The sequence below is a fragment of the Callionymus lyra genome, chromosome 8 (assembly GCF_982586985.1).
Source record: "Callionymus lyra chromosome 8, fCalLyr1.hap1.1, whole genome shotgun sequence".
NCBI classification, from domain to species: Eukaryota; Metazoa; Chordata; class Actinopteri; order Syngnathiformes; family Callionymidae; genus Callionymus; species Callionymus lyra.
Genome location: NC_141825.1, coordinates 5,320,885 through 5,340,390, shown reverse-complemented (window position 1 = coordinate 5,340,390; position 19,506 = coordinate 5,320,885). Strand labels below are relative to the sequence as shown.

General features: G+C 40.9%; 1 protein-coding gene across 9 annotated transcripts in view; it reads right to left on the bottom strand.

The window, feature by feature from the left end:
* LOC148073452 (pleckstrin homology domain-containing family A member 7-like) overlaps positions 1 to 19,506 on the bottom strand; it is a 127,404-nt gene that overhangs the window by 4,957 nt on the left and 102,941 nt on the right. For 7 of the 9 annotated variants that reach the window (XM_087798150.1, XM_087798151.1, XM_087798147.1 and 4 more), the window contains 10 exons: positions 13,715 to 13,780; positions 9,956 to 10,036; positions 9,746 to 9,895; positions 9,586 to 9,687; positions 6,453 to 6,561; positions 6,271 to 6,389; positions 6,022 to 6,216; positions 4,927 to 5,020; positions 4,604 to 4,695; positions 2,667 to 2,903 (listed from right to left, as the gene is read on the bottom strand). In XM_087798150.1, the coding sequence (XP_087654276.1) occupies positions 2,667 to 2,903; positions 4,604 to 4,695; positions 4,927 to 5,020; positions 6,022 to 6,216; positions 6,271 to 6,389; positions 6,453 to 6,561; positions 9,586 to 9,687; positions 9,746 to 9,895; positions 9,956 to 10,036; positions 13,715 to 13,780 (1,245 nt within the window). Of the gene's footprint in view, positions 1 to 2,666; positions 2,976 to 4,603; positions 4,696 to 4,926; positions 5,021 to 6,021; positions 6,217 to 6,270; positions 6,390 to 6,452; positions 6,562 to 9,585; positions 9,688 to 9,745; positions 9,896 to 9,955; positions 10,037 to 13,714; positions 13,781 to 19,506 lie in introns of those variants that run through there. The other 2 variants (XM_087798149.1, XM_087798156.1) reach the window with 2 other exon arrangements.

The window sequence follows — 19,506 nt, the reverse complement described above, 5'->3', positions numbered from 1 at the left end:
AAAAAAAAAAAAATGAAAATGGTTAAATTTGGCAAAAAATAATGTTCAAAGCAAAAAACTTTGTTCTGTAGACAAACATGATGCATATTAGTGAACACACCATATATTTGTCTGCATGTAACTAGTTGTTCAGTTCGTCTCTAGTTGAGGTGAAGTAGCTGCAGCTACATGAGCTTTTGGGTTATTGAAGGACACCCTAGATTAGCGGCGGGGGGGGATTGCAAGTCACACACATCACATCAGCCCCCCAAAAAAATAAAGTCTCCACACAAAAGTGAGTCTAACGTTCATTTCCCTTTGAGTGTTATTGCATTTCAACAAGTCCTCGATGCATATAGCAGCACGACAGATGTTAGCTCGACGGTGTTAGCATGGTAGCGGAAAAAAATCGTCGTCACAGAGTCAGTCGTGGTGATGACGGTATTGCTAGTCGTGGTCGGCGTCTTGCCAGAACACAGATTGTCATTAAACAAGCAAATTAAAACTTGACGTTATCGACACACTGCATATTGTATCGATGTTACTGTGTATTCATACTTTCATCTGATCGCGCCTTAGCTATGATGCTAACTCATCCAAGCGTTCCCTGGCACGGATGCCAACTGGACGAGGACTAAATGGTTAACAGAAAATATCATGAATGGATTTTAGGTAATAATGAAAACAAATATTTATTTTTTAATATTTTTTGTTTATTTGTGGATTATGTGTAATGGAGTTATTTTAACAAAAAAACACAAGTTTGGCAGCCATGTTTTTGATGCTTTGACAAATAAAGGAAAGTAAAAAATAATTGTGGTGTAAGTAGCGTTGGTAGTTAGTATTACTGGTTAACCAGTATCCGGATGATGGTATTTCTACAGCGGCTTTAGCAGTTCCGTACGATTGTAGTCATGACTCCTGACATGTCATGTGTAGTACCTATGATGGTATTCCAAGTGGCGTGTGAAAATTGTGACAGTTGTTGTGGCGTTCGTGTATCAGTGGTGTAGTAGACATGATAGTAGTATTGTAGTACTAACGGTGGTACTCTGGTGCTTGACATTGTAGTGAACAAGTGGTGTTTTTAGCGATTCCTGTGTTGGTTTTGTGGGTTCTAGGCGAGTGGTGCGAAGTCGTGTTTGTAGTTGTAATTTTCGCTGAAGGTGGCGCTAGTGGTAGGATTAGTCAGTTACGTAGTGGATCAAAGGTGGTGCTGGTGAAGTACTGTAATGGTGGCAGTAGTAGATTAACTGTACATCTTTACGAAGCGTCTCTAGTTTTCGTCTCGCGCATGTATTTCCGCCATATTGCCTTCGCGAACCATCGTTCAAGATTTCATGATTAAAAGACAGAGATGTCGGAGGTAAATCAGGGGCGAAGGCGTCGAAAGGCAAAACAAGGCACTTGAAGTTCATCTGGAGGAAAGAAAGCGCGAAGGTGTGGGTCATGATTTGTGCCGCTAACGTTTCACCTCAACCTGAAAACACTTCCCATCGCAACGTCATCGATATTCTCTAAATACCAAAACTCTACAAAATAGAACTGTACATCTATGTACTGAAAATATCCCTCGGTAAATAAATAGCTGATCGTTTTCTTCTTCTTCTTCTTCTGGTGACTCGAACAGAGACAAGACGGTTCTCTGCTAGGATTTACATTCACAAGTGTGTCAGTGAGGTCCCGCTAGGGGGCGGTAGTGACAAGGTCGAACCTTTTTTTAAGAAAAGTAAAATCGTCTGACTCGTTCTTAAAAAAACAAACTGTATTCACCTGAGAAAAAAAATATGCTCTGTTGTTTTTAATTTAAAAATAATTGTCAGGCTTTTTTTTGGGTACTTTGGTTAAAATGAATGATATTTTTATAGATTTCTCGACAATTAAATCATGTGTTTTAATATAAATAAACTGAATCCAAATCTATGGAAAAAAGATGTTTCATGTTATAGCTTTTTTGTTGTTGTAGTAGGTAGTTTGAATAAGAAAAAAATACGTTTGAATTCAATTTAAATAATAGTGATTAAAACATATTTTATTGAGTTTCATAATTAAAGTTTTATTTAATAAAATAGTATTGATTCAGGATACAATTATAATTAATGTTAAAATTAGAATCTAAATAAATGTGGTCAAGATTATAAAACAATATTTATAAAGCAACTCTTAGTTATAGTATTTTAATATATATATACTTTATCTAAATATCTCTAAAATGTATTTATGTCTCAAATTTAAACAATCTTTCTAATTAAATATAGAGATTTATGTTGTTGATTTAATTTCCAGGAAATATTTTAATTAAAATAAATATTTATATCTTAATTAAAAATAAAAAACATGTTGATTTCAGAATAATTATTACAGTAAGAAAATCTTTCTATCTTTTTTAAAATTTAAATAAAACGTTTGATTTCCTGGGAAATGGAGAAAGAAAAATTGATTTTTTCTCTCAAGTGAATGTGCGTCTCTATCTTGAATTATTTCCCACAATGCCCCGGTGCTCACAGTCCCCAGTGTTCTTAAAGCGTTAATAACCAAGTCAGTCCAGCTCGTTAGCCTGTTAGCATCGTTAGTTCAGAGTGCTAGCGTGTTAGCGTCCCCGCTAGGCTGTTACTACTGTGCGGCGAGAGTCTGGAAGGAGCGGCGGCACCGCCGCCGCCGGCGTCCGTGTCTCGGTGGCAACGTACGGAGTCGTAGATGAGGGAGGTGGGTCGCGGGAAGGAGGAGGAGGAGGAGCGCTGGCTGACCACGGAGGAGCGCTCGCCCTGGCTCAGGTTTCGCTTGCGCTCGCGAACCAGCGCCCTCTGGTGGCGCTTCATCCTCTCCAGCTGCTCCTCGGCGCTCATGCGGCCGCGGGGCTGAGCGGCGGGCGGCAGCGAGGAGTCGCTGGAAAGCAGCTCCATGGCGCTCCTAGGACGCTCCTGCTGATAGACAGAAGGATGAAGGAGGCCGGATGGAGGAGGTCAGACAAAGTGGAATGAAAATGGGAGGAGAGACTGTAGCTCATGAGGCGGGTGAGGAGGTGACGGGATCACACAGACAGAACCTCGTCAGGATTGAAGGAAACCAGAGACAGATCAGCACAGCCATAACATTATGACCACCTGTTACAAAACTATGTTAGGTGGTCATAATGTTATAGTGTATTTTCACACACACACACATATATATATATATATACAACTGATGAAAGGCAACACAATTCTGTCAAGTTTTCTTTCATTTGCTCTCAATGACCAGTTTGTTTCCACCGCGCCCGCACTCTCTTCTTCAACGCTTGACTATAGACTTCTCAACCTTTTATCTGAGATTTGCAGGTTGGTATCACGACTTTCAAAACATCATAAATTGGACAATGATGCGTCAATAAAACTCCCAATTAGTTTCAATACTTTCTCAACAACTTTTAAAATTCAAACTGCAGTTTTAAACGCTTTGAGGGTTACCTACCCTTCCTTTAATGAAGTATCAGTGAAGGAGGTTCTACTTGAGTGGGTCGACTGATGATTGAGAGAAAACAAAAGAAAGACGCTGAAATATATTCTGCACGAAAATGTCTTTGATCGACCGGGAAATGAAAATAAGGTCATGGATGCAGACTGTCACTCAACAACAATGGTCGAGTGAACGAGGTAGAGAGAGAGAACATTGACATCAGTTGAAGAACATTTAAAATAGTTTAATACGAGAATGTTTGGAGACAAAAACGACTGTTTTAGGGGAAATATTTTTTAATTTTAAATGTTAACATATTTTTTTTAAGTGGGAAAACTATTCTTGTAAATCATTTTCACTAGAGTAAAAACATTTTATTTTAAATATATATTTTTTCACTTACAATAATTGATTATATTTGAAGAGATTTAAGAGATTCTTATTATTGTGATTTAAATATCAAACTCTGTAAAAAAAAAAAAAATAAATAACAAATATATATATATATTTCTTTTTAAATACATTTATTGTATTTAATCCAATAATTCAGAAATTATTGAATTACAATTTTTAAAATAACATTTCAATAATAATGCACACACAGATGATTTAACTAGTAATAATCATTATTCTGCATATATCTGTTCTTATATCTTGCATTTAAAAAAAAAACATTTTCAACTTTTATATAACGGACTTGTGTTCAACAGATAAAGTTCTAATAGATTAACCATTTTAATATAAACAATACAAACTTGTACATGTATGTATGGGCTTCATTCTGTCTCATAAATATTTGTAAATGTAATATTTTATAAATGTAGTGATTTTCTTTCACCATGAACTGTCGGAGTTTAAAAAAAAAGAAAAAAAGCTGCGTTGGAGTCACACTGCCATCTAGTGGCTGTTACGTGAATCGCTAGAGTAATTGGGGAAACTCAGTTTTTATTTAATTGCAAACGTATTTACGAACAAATATTACGTTGACATTCATGGATATCAAGACTATTTGTAAATCACCCTTTGTACGTTTACAAATATTAATGAGACCATATTTCTGTGAAATCCAACCAAGAAATGTAGATTAAATCTAAACTTCTATCACTGTATATATATATATATATATATATATATATATATATATATATATATATATATATATCTCTAAATATATCTGGTGTGTACTCACCCTGGACGCGGAGCCGCCCGGACCTCTCCTGAGGGTGACGAAGGACGAGACGGTGTTGGACTGGGTCAGGTGTGACGACGAGCTGTAAAGACCTGTTGAACCAGTGTTTTAGTCCAGACCGGGTCCATTTTTAAAACGTGATCTAGTGACATTTCCTGCTCAACGTCTTAGTCGTGACGACAAGCATATCGTCACGGTAACAGAGAGCGCCCTCTATCCATCAAAAATATAACCACCATAGTAACGACTCAGTCTCGACAACAACTGTTAAGCGCGACTGAGGCATCTCCACTGGGGGGCGCTACAGCTACAGACAAATGCACCTTTATGTTGGTAAGGCTGGGGGTCGACGTCAGGACTGGTGTGTTGGTAGCTGATCATCGGCAGCTCAGGTTCACTCTGGTACGAGCGCAGATCCTGCAGAAGAAGAATCGTCAGAGATCCAGCATAAAACCATGACTTTTCACAATATAATAACATGTATAACAGTATTGTGAGTTTTAATTATTTTAAAAAAATTGTAAGAAATTGTCTTTCAGTTAAACATGGCCATACATCGGAGCGACTTTCATCCATCTGGTTCTGTTTATGAGCTTAATTAACTTTGATTTGAAGTATTAAAATTGAGTATTTAAGGTAATAAATCAAAGTCTCCATCATCATTGCTCGTGACTAGTGCGCCCTCTAGTGGACATCACCATGAAGCCAGAGCTAGGAATAGTTACAATAGTTAATGTTTAAGTATATCAGTGTCATGTAGATATTGAACTGTAGAATTTACAAAACATTAAAAATGTTGAATAATTATTCAAATTTCACTCAGAATTTAGTAATTTAATGACAATAATTTGTTTTTTTTTCATAATTTTTTTTTACGACTCTGTACCCACACTTTGATACTGAATTTAAAAGACTACAAATTGAGAAAATATTGAATTTAGAAAATTTGAAATTTTAATAATTGGATTAACAAATTCTCTCTCTCATTCATAATTCTTCATGTAAAATATATTTGATTAAAAAAATTAAATGGTTAAACCTTGTGTTATCTCAGGGTCAAAGCGACCCGGTGGCCCTAAAACAAATATGTTTGTGGTATCCCTTGTGTTATCTCAGGGTCAAGGTGACCCGGTGGCCCTAAGGGATAAATAAAAAATATTTTTAATAATAATATAATAATAATAATATAACAATTATATAATATAATATATAATATATAATATATAATAATATAATAATATAATAATAACAACTTTTTAATAAAGAAATAATTGCAGTAATTATTCAATAAAAGAAATTCAACTTTTCAATGAAAAAAACACGATGACACTGATATACTTTAATATTAAATACAGATAATAATTGTTGTGATTTTCTTCTAAGAATCAAGAGTTTAAAGCGTTGACTCGTCCTCGTACCTTACAGTCTCCGTTGACGACGTACCCGCCTCCCTCTCGGTCGCGCTTCCTCTCGTCCGACTGGCGCTTGAGTCCTCGCACAGACGTGTGGCGTATGACCGACGCCTCTTTCGGGAGGGGGGGCACCTCCGGGGGGGTCTCCTCGTAGTCGTAGAGGCGAGGCAGCGGCGGGCGAGGCGGAGCGCCATCTTCTGACTGAAGGACGACGTCAGGCTTCCGAACCGACGCCATTGATTTGCCGTCACTCACCCAACTGGACGCCTCGCTCTGGGAGAAGAAGCTGGAGGCGGAGCTACGGGGCGGCGGCCTGACCTCGGCGCTCGGAGAAGGCACGTCAGAGTCCGACACCGAAGGCACTAGTTTCCTCTCTGACGGTGGACAAGAAGGTGGGTCACGGACCGATGGGGCGGCGGCCGGACGGGTCTGCTCACCAGGGTTGTGGATGGAGTCGATGGTGATCTTGTAGTTGGCTTTGCTGGCGCTGAGTCCTGCCATCACGTCCTCGATCCTCCACAGCTCTCGCTTCACCTCGTTCTTCTCCTGCAGAGACACCTGCTGTCACTCAAGGCTTTAATCTAGTGATGCGTCTACAACAGGTGAGAGAATCTAGTGATGCGTCTACAACAGGTGAGAGAATCTAGTGATGCGTCTACAGCAGATGAGAGAATCTAGTGATGCGTCTACAACAGGTGAGAGAATCTAGTGATGCGTCTACAACAGGTGAGAGAATCTTGTGATGCGTCTACAACAGGTGAGAGAATCTAGTGATGCGTCTACAACAGGTGAGAGAATCTAGTGATGCGTCTACAACAGGTGAGAGAATCTAGTGATGCGTCTACAACAGGTGAGAGAATCTAGTGATGCGTCTACAGCAGGTGAGAGAATCTAGTGATGCGTCTACAGCAGGTGAGAGAATCTAGTGATGCGTCTACAACAGGTGAGAGAATCTAGTGATGCGTCTACAACAGGTGAGAGAATCTAGTGATGCGTCTACAACAGGTGAGAGAATCTAGTGATGCGTCTACAACAGGTGAGAGAATCTAGTGATGCGTCTACAACAGGTGAGAGAATCTAGTGATGCGTCTACAACAGGTGAGAGAATCTAGTGATGCGTCTACAACAGGTGAGAGAATCTAGTGATGCGTCTACAACATGTGAGAGAATCTAGTGATGCGTCTACAACAGGTGAGAGAATCTTGTGATGCATCTACAACAGGTGAGAGAATCTAGTGATGCGTCTACAACAGGTGAGAGAATCTTGTGATGCGTCTACAACAGGTGAGAGAATCTTGTGATGCATCTACAACAGGTGAGAGAATCTAGTGATGCGTCTACAACAGGTGAGAGAATCTAGTGATGCGTCTACAACATGTGAGAGAATCTAGTGATGCGTCTACAACAGGTGACAGAATCTAGTGATGCGTCTACAACAGGTGAGAGAATCTAGTGATGCGTCTACAACAGGTGAGAGAATCTTGTGATGCGTCTACAACAGGTGAGAGAATCTAGTGATGCGTCTACAGCAGGTGAGAGAATCTAGTGATGCGTCTACAACATGTGAGAGAATCTAGTGATGCGTCTACAACAGGTGAGAGAATCTAGTGATGCGTCTACAGCAGGTGAGAGAATCTAGTGATGCGTCTACAGCAGGTGAGAGAATCTAGTGATGCGTCTACAACAGGTGAGAGAATCTAGTGATGCGTCTACAACAGGTGAGAGAATCTAGTGATGCGTCTACAACAGGTGAGAGAATCTAGTGATGCGTCTACAACAGGTGAGAGAATCTAGTGATGCGTCTACAACAGGTGAGAGAATCTAGTGATGCGTCTACAACAGGTGAGAGAATCTTGTGATGCGTCTACAACAGGTGAGAGAATCTTGTGATGCGTCTACAACAGGTGAGAGAATCTAGTGATGCGTCTACAACAGGTGAGAGAATCTAGTGATGCGTCTACAACAGGTGAGAGAATCTAGTGATGCGTTTACAACAGGTGAGAGAATCTAGTGATGCGTCTACAACAGGTGAGAGAATCTAGTGATGCGTCTACAACAGGTGAGAGAATCTTGTGATGCGTCTACAACAGGTGAGAGAATCTAGTGATGCGTCTACAACAGGTGAGAGAATCTAGTGATGCGTCTACAACAGGTGAGAGAATCTAGTGATGCGTCTACAACAGGTGAGAGAATCTAGTGATGCGTCTACAACAGGTGAGAGAATCTAGTGATGCGTCTACAACAGGTGTGAGAATCTAGTGATGCGTCTACAACAGGTGAGAGAATCTAGTGATGCGTCTACAACAGGTGAGAGAATCTAGTGATGCGTCTACAACATGTGAGAGAATCTAGTGATGCGTCTACAACAGGTGAGAGAATCTAGTGATGCGTCTACAACAGGTGAGAGAATCTAGTGATGCGTCTACAACAGGTGAGAGAATCTAGTGATGCGTCTACAACAGGTGAGAGAATCTAGTGATGCGTCTACAACAGGTGAGAGAATCTAGTGATGCGTCTACAACAGGTGAGAGAATCTAGTGATGCGTCTACAACAGGTGAGAGAATCTAGTGATGCGTTTACAACAGGTGAGAGAATCTAGTGATGCGTCTACAACAGGTGAGAGAATCTAGTGATGCGTTTACAACAGGTGAGAGAATCTAGTGATGCGTCTACAACATGTGAGAGAATCTAGTGATGCGTCTACAACAGGTGAGAGAATCTAGTGATGCGTTTACAACAGGTGAGAGAATCTAGTGATGCGTCTACAACATGTGAGAGAATCTAGTGATGCGTCTACAACATGTGAGAGAATCTAGTGATGCGTCTACAACAGGTGAGAGAATCTAGTGATGCGTCTACAACAGGTGAGAGAATCTAGTGATGCGTCTACAACATGTGAGAGAATCTAGTGATGCGTCTACAACAGGTGAGAGAATCTAGTGATGCGTCTACAACATGTGAGAGAATCTAGTGATGCGTCTACAACAGGTGAGAGAATCTAGTGATGCGTCTACAACAGGTGAGAGAATCTAGTGATGCGTCTACAACATGTGAGAGAATCTAGTGATGCGTCTACAACATGTGAGAGAATCTAGTGATGCGTCTACAACAGGTGAGAGAATCTAGTGATGCGTCTACAACATGTGAGAGAATCTAGTGATGCGTCTACAACATGTGAGAGAATCTAGTGACGCGTCTACAACAGGTGAGAGAATCTTGTGATGCGTCTACAACAGGTGAGAGAATCTTGTGACGCGTCTACAACATGTGAGAGAATCTAGTGACGCGTCTACAACAGGTGAGAGAATCTTGTGATGCGTCTACAACAGGTGAGAGAATCTTGTGATGCGTCTACAACATGTGAGAGAATCTAGTGATGCGTCTACAACAGGTGAGAGAATCTAGTGATGCGTCTACAACAGGTGAGAGAATCTAGTGATGCGTCTACAACAGGTGAGAGAATCTAGTGATGCGTCTACAACAGGTGAGAGAATCTAGTGACGCGTCTACAACAGGTGAGAGAATCTTGTGATGCGTCTACAACAGGTGAGCGACGACAACAATCGCACCTGCATGGTGGCGCTGTGGGTCATGTGACTCTGCAACATTGCTCTCAGCTGCTCCACCGACCTCTCCAGCAGCAGGTACTCCTCCCAGGCCACCGCCATCTCCTGCAGCGACACCAGGTCAAACACCTCCTCGGCCATCGCGTTCTTCAGCGAGTCTCACCGTGGAGAGGCGGGAGATCTGGGCCCGGATGGTCACCAGGTCCTCCTGCAGGAGGCGCTGCTGGTAGGCGATCTTGTGGGCGTGGCCCGGCTGCTCGTGGTACCGCTCCATCTGCTGGTGCGACACGTCCAGGACGCTCTCCAGCTTGTCCTGGACACAAGAGAGGACACGCTCAGAACCACGGGTCTCGGAGGAGACTGGGCTCCTCACCTTGTCCTCCTTCAGGGTGCTGATCCTCATCTCCAGGTCCTTCAGGATCTTGTCCTGCTCGCACAGGCGACTCAGCTTCACCTGCAGGGGGCGACAGAGATGACGCTCAGGTGAGCGACAGCAGGAGCTCAGCACTCAATAAATCATCTACTTAACACTCAGCAAAGTCTGTTGACCTTTGATAACAGAGAGTGTGTGTGTGTGTGTGTGTGTGTGTGTGTGTGTGTGTGTATGTGTGTGTGTGTGTGTGTGTGTCATTAAACCTCCATTAGGTACACAAAACAAGTTCCCAATTTCCATGAAATAGGTCCATGAATTAAGCCCCTGCAGGTTAATGAATCTTCTGCTCATTAAATTGCTGAAACCTCATATTTCACATGATTTACTCCAAGTATTATTACAATTATTCTACATTTGAAACACATTTTATTTCATTAAACTAAGAAAATAACTCACAAGGGTTTAACTTTGAGTGGCTCCCAGTGTTGCTATTTCGATTCTTACCAGTTTAAGCAAAGGGTGTGTTTTGTCAAGAATCTGTTGATACGATACATAATACGATGCAGTGACAACGATACGGTATAAAGTAATACTGTAGTAACAATGAAATAGTTGTAGTATTGTCGAGTACTTGACTCTGGTGTTGCAGTAATTACAGACCACATGACTCTTGACGAAGTCGGAACTGCTTTCATTTGTTTTCAAACCAAAATATGTCCAAACATCAGCTTTAAAAGCTGCTGCAGGCACTGTATCCTCTCGTCCTCAGTCATTCCTGGATTTCCTTTAGCTGTGGAGGACGTAATGACTGCTGCCATCTTGTGGCCGGAAGTTTATGATTTTATGCACATTTTATTGGAATATAAACTATAACATCTATAACATGTAATTTATATATATATATATACAATAAATGAATAATTACTATATTTAAGAATATCTTATCTTTTTTTACATCTAAAGTTCTGATTTACAACTATATTATTAGCGGGGGAACCATCTGCAATACAAATCCTTAAATTTACATTTTGACACAATTTATTTTATTTTCATATTTTCTTGACCTTTAAAATCTCTCGCTATTGTTTTAACGTTAGTTTTCAGCAGGGCCTCAGATACGGCTTTTGCATTCATTTCCATAATGGCTACAGTACAGAGGGAGATTTTAAAGTTTGCATCAAAACTTAAAAGCAGTGAAGGAGGATGAATTACAACATTATAAATAATGTTTTTTTTATTATTAATTATTCAAATGTTCAAATAAATTAAATGACTTTTTTGATGAAAAAGTTCACTATTTTTGTATATATACATTTAGTTTTTTATACACTTTAACTTTTTATTATTATTTGTTTTTGACATTTAACTATTGATGTATTTTAACGGCTTTGGTTTGTAACGCTCGTCTAACCAATCACGGCTTGAGACTGAAGTTTGTCCCGCCTCACAATTTACATACTTCCAGTGAAACGAGTAAAAGACGAAGATAAGAAATATGGGAATTAAAAACAGTTACATTTATAATTAAATTAAAAAAAATATTCAGATAATAATTGTACAAAAGAAAAAAAGGTGAAGTTTATCAATAAATAAAAAAAAGCATAAGAAAAAATTATATGAGATTATTAATTTCAAAATGTTTATATTTATTTTCAAATTTATTTATTTATACAACAGCATTTCTGTTGTTTCGTAAACAAATTAGTTATTAAAAAAACAAGTAGATTTGGTGACAATTGTTGTGCAACTAAGTTTTCAATTTTTTGCTGCAACAAAATCAATCTCAAGCTGCTTCTAAAAAAAGTAGGAGTCTAAAGTTAGTGAAAAGTCAAAATGGCGGATCAGAGAGACAGATTTGTACTTTTAAGTATAAAAAAAATAAACAAGGATTTTTATCTCTACGTTCCATTAAATCCTTCATGGGATCTTTCAGCTCACTCAGTCTTTTCTCATTGACTATGTTAGCATAAATCCTGGCCTCTCATTGGTTAACGCTCCACGATTTGTTGCTGCATATATTTGAGTCAAAAGATAAAATCTGAAAGGAACGATGAACTTCTCACGAACTTTCCAGCAGCAGATATGAGTGATGACGTCAGATCCACGAGTCTCCGTGTCAGGCGTGATCACGACGCAGACTAAACACTCGTTTAAAAAACAATCCATCGATCGGTGATTACCACGCCTCGCGTTTAGACGTCGCGCGCGAGCAAACAGACGCGGCAGCCATTGATCCGGCTCCTCTGAGGGGAAACTGTTCTCGGGCGGAATCAAATATTCATGGCAGACGAGCCGCTCATGCATCTTTAAACAGCTCATGTTTACACTGCGATACGAGCCGGCGCCAAAGCTGCGGGAGACGTTTGGGATTAGACGAGCGAGGAATTGAGCGAATACACTGTGAACAAACTCACTGTCTCCTGCAGGTTCATCGTCCTGCTTTTCTGCTTCGCTCTCAGCACCTCGTGTCTTCTTATTCACAGCCTTTATTCCAGGCTCCACTAATAAACAGATTTAGTGTCCAACAGACGTGAAGAAATTTCATTTTAACAAACGCTGCGAGGATGACGAGGAAAACTTTAGACAGAGGTTCAAACTTTTTGTTGGAGAGGTTCGCATGGAATAAATTTGATTTGTAAATGACCACCTCTGTTTTTTTTAAGTACATTCGCAGGGGATAAGCGACGTCTGTAAAATAGTTTTACTGACATTACGGACGGATATGTCGTCAAATCCGATTCTACAAGATGGCTACGCCCGTTGTACCTCGCGCTCCATAAGCTAATACTCCGAAAGAAGCCACTGGACTCGAGACACTAAATTGAATGTATAGGACGAGGGCCGAGACCAACAAATGTTCGAATCAATGGTGCAACAACCATACGGTGTGGGAGCAGATTTACGCAGAAATGGGAAAGAAAGCATATACACAGCAAGATGGAAAAGCAATTACAATAATAAACACAGGGATGCAGATTCGCACCGGACTAGTATTATCACCCGACGCCTGTGTCATCTGATAATACAGCAGGTCATTTGCCGCGGAATTATTACATTACAAATCACAGACACAAGATTAAATCTCGACATTCTCCGCAGTTATTATAAATCTTACTTTAGTCGACAGGATATAGAGGCGTCTTAACTCAGAGTGGTCGCTCACGGTCTGAGAGGTTGCGGGTTGAATCCCAGCTACGGACGAGTTTGTGGTGTTGTGTCCCTGAAACACTTTACCCTGATTGCTCCTGATGGCAGAGCTCTGCATCGCAGCCTACTCCCATCGGTGTGTGAATGTGGGAATGCGTGACTGTTAAAGGCTACAAGATACACGAGATACAAAGGCAACGATAAATAGTGATCCTGTAGTAACAAGTATATATGTGTAGTATTGTCGAGTACTTGACTCTGGTGTTGCAGAATTTACAGACCACATGACTCTTGATGAAGTCGTAACTGCTTTCATTTGTTTTCAAACCAAAATATGTCCAAACATCAGCTTTTAAAAGCTGCTGGACTCACTGTATCCTCTCGTCCTCAGTCCACTGTATCCTCTCTTCCTCAGTCATAGCTCTCTAGATCTCTTGGCAAGAATGTGGCGATATGTATATATGAGGGTCAACGATACAATATATCGTGATACTGTAGTAACAAGGATATATGTGTAGTATTGTCGAGTACTTGACTCTGGTGTTGCAGAATTTAAAGACCACATGACTCTTGAAGAAGTCGTAATGTCAACAGGAATGAAAAGCGACTCACGTCCACGTCACTCTCTGCCACCTTGACAGGTTTCCCCGACTCCTTCAGCGTCTGACTTCCTGCGACCTGGAGACGGAAGAACGTTAAGATCTCAACCACATGTTACAAATATACGGTTCAATGACAACGATAGATATTCAAACATAGTTTGATGAAATATTTATGCAACATTCTGATTTCCACATGTTCTAAAACAGACCAGGACCTTCATTTGTCAGCGGTTTATCAAGAAGCTTCTTTTTTACTGATGTTGTAGTTCAGAACTTTCAACTTGATAGACTTTAAATTAACTTAAATTAACTTCAGATTCTAGTCTTTCACCCTGGTAAATGTAGTAAGTATGAGTAGTGCTATAATATAGCTATAGACCTTACTCACTTACACGTATGTATATAACTTTATTTTAGCATAAGATCAAGTAAAAAAGTTGCAAATCTTTTTATATATAGGAAAATATCCTACACTAAAATCTACATAATATACATTTTGTTAAAATAAAGACATCTTTGTTTTTTAAGTTTTTTTCTCAAAGTTATTTGTTTAAAAAAAAAACTTTAAACACAAGTTGATGGAAGTATATTATATATGTACAAGTATATAATGGTTGAATTTAACTAATCAAATGTTGAATTTATGTTTTCTTTATTTAAAATGGTAATTTTTAAAAAAATATATATAATTTAATTTAAAAGATTTTCAGAATGATGAGCATTCTTATTGTTTTAATACATAATTTGATATTTAATTCCTTTTTATTCTTTCTATTTTTCACTTAAAAAGAGCCTCTTAAATTAAATATAAAAATGTTGGTATGGAACTACCATCAGACAAAACCAACAGATCACAGAGCTACTTGATCGAACTTCCAGCGACACACAAACGACTATTTTTATATTGAATTTCAAATGCTATAAATTAAATAATATTGAGCTTAAAACATTTACTTTTAAGTTATTGGAATAAGAATGTTAGATGATATGTGTAAAAATTACAAAATTATTATAAAAATATGTAAAAACAATTTTGTATTATTGAAATTATTGAAATAAATGATTCCAAATGCTTAAAATAACTTGTTCACATGGTCGACCCAATGGAGTTCAAAATCATCATGTAAAAAACATCCATATTGAGCTGTACACTTGAAACACAATCTGTATTTTGGTTTGAATGTAGCCATTAGCGCAATGATGGTACTCTGGGAAAAAGCTGCAGTTGAACTTCAGCCTCTTGTTAAACAAAATGACACTGGAGAATGCCAGAGTAGAATTTAAACTGGTGTTAAAATAGAGATTCTAAAAGTGCTTGCGGTGCGTCAGGTGTGATCAGTCGAGCCGGAGCAGAACCGGAGTCTAAAAGTACCGTCCGTTGATGAATGAGGGTCCTGGACTCCTAAATCATTGACTCTTTTTTTGGTTTTTACGATCACAACTGGCACAGGAAGAAAAAAAACACGGAGGAGACATCGAGCGGCAGATAAGACGAGTCCGATCGTGACCGTCGCAGCACAGACGATGGTAGAAGCAGCTGCTTTACAAACCACCGGGCCACAGCACATGCACTGCCGAGCCGTCCCATGCTCACTGATCGACCCCCGCGGGGTTGCTGGGAAATTTGGGAAGTCAAATTTCACACGGGCACGAGACATCCGATGCCGTCAAGCCATGAATGTGTAAGCGATGAGGGGAGGAAGGAAGGGTCGGACGCATTCTCAACACTGGAGGCTCATGCACAAGCACACGCACCAGTCATGTGACTTCTGATTGAGGGCGTGTCCACATGACACAGAAACTCATAAATACACACATTTGTCGTCAACTAACAAGACAGTATACGCCGCCATAATGCGTTTAATCCTCCGCTATTTCACGGATTACTTAACGTGAAACAGTGAACTCCCATGATGCCTTTCTACACACCGATCTGTTAAGTGAAGCCTGATTGGTCGCTAAAATACTGTATTTAAATTGTTTATGTTGCCATGTCAAAGGGGGTTGACTGGGCGGCAAAGCATTTCGGTCACTAAGAGGGGTGTCGAGGGGATGACGCCTCAAATGCTGTTGATACATCATAATGTATAATGTTGATATATCATCAGTTTCAATTAAATGTTTTGTCTTCTAAAGAAGTGACAAAGGATAACTACGTCACAGTCTTGGTTTAAAATACGAATTAAACATAAAAAATATTATTATTTAATTTATTTCCACGAATACAGAACATATTTTTTAAAGAGAGTGTGAATACAAAAGTTCAAATATACTAAAAAATGCTTTGAAATTTAAAATAAAATAGAAAATATATTGATTGGAAAAAATATATAATGATGTATTTATTACCATTATAACATTGAAAAATATATCTTTAATTTCAATATATCTTCTCTGCTAATTTAACAATTCAATAATATTGTGCAACGTTGTATTAGTGTGAGCTACTCTTGCTTCACAAAATCATTTCCTGTTGACATTGGATCAGGTCCCATCAAGTCATCAAGTTAGAATCAAATAAATACTAAGTTTCGAAGTACAAAAGCACTGGATTAAAGGTAAGTTTGAGTAATTTTTAAGGAGCCTCTCAGGGTAATACTACGAACCCTTGCATATAACACTACTAAGCCTCACAGAGAAATTGTAGTTTCACTCAGTTATTTATTTTAAAGAAAACTTTAAACACAAGCTTATGGAAGTATATTACATAAAAAAATCCATGGAGCCTCGCGGAGTATAACGACGGAGCCTAGCGCGATAATTCTACGGAGCCTAGCGCGATAATTCTACGGAGCCTAGCGCAATAACTCTACGGAGCCTAGCGCAATAATTCTACGGAGCCTAGCGCGATAATTCTATGGAGCCTAGCGGAGTATTACGACGGAGCCTAACGGAGTATTACGACGGAGCCTAACGCAATAATTCAACGGAGCCTAATGGAGTATTACGACGGAGCCTAGCGCGATAATTCTACGGAGCCTAGCGGAGTATTACGACGGAGCCTAGCGCGATAATTCTACGGAGCCTAGCGGAGTATTACGACGGCGCCTAGCGCGATAATTCTACGGAGCCTAGCTCAATAATTCTACGGAGCCTAGCTCGATAATTTTACGGAGCCTAGCGGAGTATAACAACGGATCCTAGCTCAATAATTCTACGGAGCCTAGCGGAGTATTACGACGGAGCGTAGCTCAATAATTCTACGGTGCCTAGCGGAGTATAACGACGGTGCCTAGCTCAATAATTCTACGGTGCCTAGCGGAGTATAACGACAGATCCTAGCTCAATAATTCTACGGAGCCTAGCGGAGTATTACGACGGAGCCTAGCTCAATAATTCTACGGTGCCTAGCGGAGTATAACGACGGATCCTAGCTCAATAATTCTACGGAGCCTAGCGGAGTATAACGACGGAGCCTAGCGCGATAATTCTACGGAGCCTAGCGGAGTATTACGACGGAGCCTAGCGCGATAATTCTACGGAGCCTAGCGGAGTATTACGACGGAGCCTAGCGCGATAATTCTACGGAGCCTAGCTCAATAATTCTACGGAGCCTAGCTCGATAATTTTACGGAGCCTAGCGGAGTATAACGACGGATCCTAGCTCAATAATTCTACGGTGGCCTAGCGGAGTATTACGACGGAGCGTAGCTCAATAATTGTACGGTGCCTAGCGGAGTATAACGACGGTGCCTAGCTCAATAATTCTACGGTGCCTAGCGGAGTATAACGACGGATCCTAGCTCAATAATTCTACGGAGCCTAGCGGAGTATAACGACGGAGCCTAGCGCGATAATTCTACGGAGCCTAGCGGAGTATTACGACGGAGCCTAGCGCGATAATTCTACGGAGCCTAGCGGAGTATTACGACGGAGCCTAGCGCGATAATTCTACGGAGCCTAGCTAAATAATTCTACGGAGCCTAGCTCGATAATTTTACGGAGCCTAGCGGAGTATAACGACGGATCCTAGCTCAATAATTCTACGGAGCCTAGCAGAGTATTACGACGGAGCGTAGCTCAATAATTGTACGGTGCCTAGCGGAGTATAACGACGGTGCCTAGCTCAATAATTCTACGGTGCCTAGCGGAGTATAACGACAGATCCTAGCTCAATAATTCTACGGAGCCTAGCGGAGTATTACGACGGAGCCTAGCTCAATAACTCTACGGTGCCTAGCGGAGTATAACGACCGATCCTAGCTCAATAATTCTACGGAGCCTAGCGGAGTATTACGACGGAGCCTGGCGCGATAATTCTACGGAGCCTAGCAGAGTATTACGACGGAGCCTAGCGCGATAATTCTACGGAGCCTAGCTCAATAATTCTACGGAGCCTAGCGGAGTATTACGACGGAGCGTAGCTCAATAATTGTACGGTGCCTAGCGGAGTATAACGACGGTGCCTAGCTCAATAATTCTACGGTGCCTAGCGGAGTATAACGACGGATCCTAGCTCAATAATTCTACGGAGCCTAGCGGAGTATTACGACGGAGCCTAGCGCGATAATTCTACGGAGCCTAGCTAAATAATTCTACGGAGCCTAGCTCGATAATTTTACGGAGCCTAGCAGAGTATAACGACGGATCCTAGCTCAATAATTCTACGGAGCCTAGCGGAGTATTACGACGGAGCGTAGCTCAATAATTGTACGGTGCCTAGCGGAGTATAACGACGGTGCCTAGCTCAATAATTCTACGGTGCCTAGCGGAGTATAACGACAGATCCTAGCTCAATAATTCTACGGAGCCTAGCGGAGTATTACGACGGAGCCTAGCTCAATAACTCTACGGTGCCTAGCGGAGTATAACGACCGATCCTAGCTCAATAATTCTACGGAGCCTAGCGGAGTATTACGACGGAGCCTGGCGCGATAATTCTACGGAGCCTAGCGGAGTATTACGACGGAGCCTAGCGCGATAATTCTACGGAGCCTAGCTCAATAATTCTACGGAGCCTAGCTCAATAATTTTACGGAGCCTAGCGGAGTATAACGACGGATGCTAGCTCAATAATTCTACGGAGCCTAGCGGAGTATTACGACGGAGCCTAGCTAAATATTTTTACGGTGCCTAGCGGAGTATAACGACGGTGCCTAGCTCAATAATTCTACGGTGCCTAGCGGAGTATAACGACGGATCCTAGCTCAATAATTCTACGGAGCCTAGCGGAGTATTACGACGGAGCCTAGCTCAATAATTCTACGGTGCCTAGCGGAGTATAACGACGGATCCTAGCTCAATAATTCTACGGAGCCTAGCGGAGTATTACGACGGAGCCTAGCGCGATAATTCTACGGAGCCTAGCGGAGTATTACGACGGAGCCTAGCGCGATAATTCTACGGAGCCTAGAGGAGTATTACGACGAAGCCTAGCGCGATAATTCTACGGAGCCTAGCTCAATAATTCTACGGAGCCTAGCGGAGTATTACGAGGGAGCCTAGCTCAATAATTCTACGGTGCCTAGCGTAGTATAACGACGGTGCCTAGCTCAATAATTCTACGGTGCCTAGCGGAGTATAACGACGGATCCTAGCTCAATAATTCTACGGAGCCCAGCGGAGTATTACAACGGAGCCTAGCTCAATAATTCTACGGAGCCTAGCGGAGTATTACGACGGAGCCTAGCTCAATAATTCTACGGTGCCTAGCGGAGTATAACGACGGTGCCTAGCTCAATAATTCTACGGTGCCTAGCGGAGTATAACGACGGATCCTAGCTCAATAATTCTACGGTGCCTAGCGGAGTATAACGATGGATCCTAGCTCAATAATTCTACGGAGCCTAGCGGAGTATTACA